The sequence below is a fragment of the Tachyglossus aculeatus genome, chromosome X2, assembly GCF_015852505.1.
Source record: "Tachyglossus aculeatus isolate mTacAcu1 chromosome X2, mTacAcu1.pri, whole genome shotgun sequence".
NCBI classification, from domain to species: domain Eukaryota; kingdom Metazoa; phylum Chordata; class Mammalia; order Monotremata; family Tachyglossidae; genus Tachyglossus; species Tachyglossus aculeatus.
In genome coordinates, this window is record NC_052100.1 from 14,205,974 (window position 1) to 14,209,732 (window position 3,759).

Consider the following 3,759-nt stretch of genomic DNA (forward strand, 5'->3'; position numbering starts at 1 on the left):
ACTGTACTCTTGAATCAAGCGTTCGTCCACTTTTCCATCTTTCCCTTCTCTCAATCAATCAATCAATCAATCGTATTTATTGAGTGCTTACTGTTTGCAGAGCACTGTACTAAGCGCTTGGGAAGTGCAAGTCGGCAACACATGGAGACAGTCCCTTCCCAACAGCGGGCTCACAGTCTAGAAGGGGGAGACAGAGAACAAAACCAAACATACTAACAAAATAAAATAAATAGAATAGGTATGTACAAGTAAGATAAATAAATAGAGTAATAAATATGTACAAACATATATACATATATACAGGTGCTGTGGGGAAGGGAAAGAGGTAAGATGGGGGGATGGAGAGGGGGACGAGGGGGAGAGGAAGGAAGGGGCTCAGTCTGGGAAGGCCTCCTGGAGGAGGTGAGCTCTCAGTAGGGCCTTGAAGGGAGGAAGAGAGCTAGCTTGGCGGATGTGGGGAGGGAGGGCATTCCAGGCCTGGGGGATGACGTGGGCCGGGGGTCGATGGCGGGACAGGCGAGAACGAGGCACGGTGAGGAGATTAGCGGCAGAAGAGCGGAAGGTGCGGGCTCGGATGTAGAAGGAGAGAAGGGAGGTGAAGTAGGAGGGGGCAAGGTGATGGAGAGCCTTGAAGCCGAGGGTGAGGAGTTTCTGCCTGATGCGCAGATTGATTGGTAGCCACTGGAGATTTTTGAGGAGGGGAGTAACATGCCCAGAGCGTTTCTGGACAAAGACAATCCGGGCAGCAGCATGAAGTATGGATTGAAGTGGGGAGAGACACGAGGATGGGAGATCAGAGAGAAGGCTGATGCAGTAGTCCAGACGGGATAGGATGAGAGCTTGAACGAGCAGGGTAGTGGTTTGGATGGAGAGGAAAGGGCGGATCTTGGCAATGTTGCGGAGCTGAGACTGGCAGGAGGTCTCCTTCCTACTCTACATAATTTATTCTGTGTCTATCTCTCCCATTAGATCATAATCTCCTGGAGAGCAGGAATAATGCATTTTATTTCTTTTCAACTCTCCTGAGAGCTTACTACAGTACTTTATACCCAGGATGTGGTCAATAAATACAATGGATGGATGGATGGATTCATTATTGGATGGAAGGATGGTTTGATGGATGGATAGATTAGAGGATGGATAGATGGTTGGATGGATTGATGTTTTGTTGGGAGGCAAGGATTTGACCAGTCAAAAGTGGGTAGGGGAGTTTCCATGGTTGCTTCCCTTCCCCCTTTTCACTGCGCCATTTTTCGAGTTTCATAGCCACAAAGAGTGATCTTGAAATTCATATAATACTTGTTTTAATCATTATTAGTTGTATCAACATTATAATTATTGAGTTTATTAAGAATTTACTTGCAAAAGACTGCCAAGTGCTGGAGTAGAAACAGAATAATCAGAACAGACATATTTCCCAGTCCGCAGGGGCTTAGAGGATAAGAGAGAGAGCACATATTGAATCCTGATTTACAGAGAGGCCCAGAGAGGTTAAGTTGCTGGACCAAGGTTGCCCAGCAGACTAGTGGCAGAACTGGGCAAAAATCTCAAGTCTTACGACTTCCAGCCACATACTCATTCCATTAGGTCTTGCTGTCTCTCAAACAATGAATTGTCAGGCACACACATCTTATCAGCCTCCCTCCCAGACACTGACAAATCCTCAGTCCCTGGACTTTGGATTGTAGGCTAGCTGATGAGGGATGGGATAATCAATGAAAGGAAGGAGACATTTTGTCCCATAGAGGAGGGTTTAGGAATTTCCCCTTTAGGATTCTCCCCAGAGAAGCCTTCATGTCCCGGTTCCTCAGACTGTAGAGGAGGGGATTCAGAGTGGGTGGCACCACGGTATAGAACATGGACACCAGTAGATCTAGTGCCGAAGGGGAGTCTGATGCGGTCTTGAGGTAGGCGATGGCAGCCGTTGAGAGAAAGACTGTGACGACGACGAGGTGAGGCAAGCAAGTGGAGAAGGCCTTGGTCCGGGCCTCGGCGGCCGGCATCTTCAGCACGGCCCAAAAGATGTGGACGTACGAGACGATGATGAGAATGAAGCAGACGACGCCTAAAGCTACCCCGGCGGTGACGCTCACGTCGATGGCGACATGGTCCTCGGAGCAGGTGATCTTCAGCAGGTAGGGGACGTCACAGAAAAACTGCTGGACAATGTTGGACCCACAGAAAGGTAGGGAGAAGATCGAAGCTAAAAACAAGACTCCAAACAGGCCCCCACTGAGCCAGGAGGCAGCAGCCATCTTCCAACAGGCCCCTCGAGCCATGACGACCTCGTAGCTCAGGGGTAGGCAGATGGCGGTGTAGCGGTCGTAGGACATGGCCGTGAGGACGAACAGCTCTGAGCTGGCAAACCAGACCACAGAGAAGACCTGGATGGCACAGCCCATTAGGGAGATGGATCTCTTGTCGGTAAGGGAGTTGTGGATGGAGTTGGGGACAGTGATGGAGATGAGGCAGAGGTCAAGGATGGACAGGTTCCTGAGGAAGAAGTACATGGGGGTGTGGAGGCGCCGGTCGAGGGCAGTGACGGTGACGATGAGGACATTCCCCACCAGGGCCGCCAGGTAGACCAGGAGGAACAGTGCGGCATGGACCAGCTGCAGCTCCCGGACCTCCGAGAATCCCAGCAGGAGGAATTCCCTCACCGTGGAGATGTTGGTCATTGGTAGGTGATGATGATGACTCCCAGCACAGGACAAAGATCTTGATGAGGTGAAGAAATCAATAGGAATTTTGATGGTGAGTCTGTGGGAGGAGCAACCTATGGTATATTGGAAGAGCTATCAATTACAAAATGACCTAGAAACTTGGTAAAAGACTTCCACATAACTAGGAGGGAATTCCAAAGGAGGATTGACACAATTCTCCAAGTGGGGACAACAAGATGACAAAGCTATAACAGCGGAAAGCAGTCACGATAATAGTAGCAGTAATAGCAGCAAAAGCCCTAGTAGAAGTTGTAGTATCAGTCAATCAAGCAATTAAGAAATACTATTTTTGAGCATTTACTGAGCCCAGAGCTCTGTACTAAATACTTAGGAGAGTACAATATAACAGAGTTGGTAGACTCCCCACAACAACCTTACAGTCTGAAGGGTATTAAAGAGGTTAATATGAAGTACATTATGGATATGTACAGAGACTGTAAGCTCGTTGTGGGTAGGGAGTGTGTCTGTTATATTGTTATATTGTACTTTCCCGAGCATTAGTATAGTGCTTTACACATAGAGCTCTGCTCTGAGTTCAATAAATATTCATTCATTCAATTGTATTTATTGAGAGCTTACTGTTTGCAGAGTACTGTACTAAGCTGATTGACTGGTAATAGTAATAACGGTGTTTATCGAGCCCCAGTGGACACAAAGGGCAAGGATATACCAACCCTGGAAGGCACCATGAAGCACACAAATTCATTCTCACACCCAAAATTACAGCTAAACATACATTTATCAAAACACATAATGCACTCTCATGTATTCCTGCTCACTCACAGACCGGGGTTCTCCCACAGATGGACAGTCACACAGAGCCAATCATATTTATCAAGCACTTACTGTGTGTAGAGCACTGTGCTTATCACTTGGGAGAGTACAATATTCATTCATTCATTCAATCGTATTTATTGAGCGCTTAATGTGTGCAGAGCACTGTACTAAGCGCTTGGGAAGCATAAATTGGCAACATATAGAGACTGTCCCTACCTCAAAAAGGACTCACAGTTTAGAAGGGGGAGACAGACAACAA

The 3,759-nt window shown here is 47.5% G+C and overlaps 1 protein-coding gene across 1 annotated transcript; it reads right to left on the reverse strand.

The window, feature by feature from the left end:
• Positions 1–1,763: 1,763 nt before the first annotated feature.
• On the reverse strand, positions 1,764–2,678 carry LOC119949140 (olfactory receptor 14A16-like; the record flags this gene model as incomplete). The annotated part of the gene is made up of 1 exon (XM_038770664.1): positions 1,764–2,678. A coding segment is annotated over exon 1 (915 nt), but the record flags the coding sequence as incomplete, so codon positions are not given.
• Positions 2,679–3,759: the final 1,081 nt, after the last annotated feature.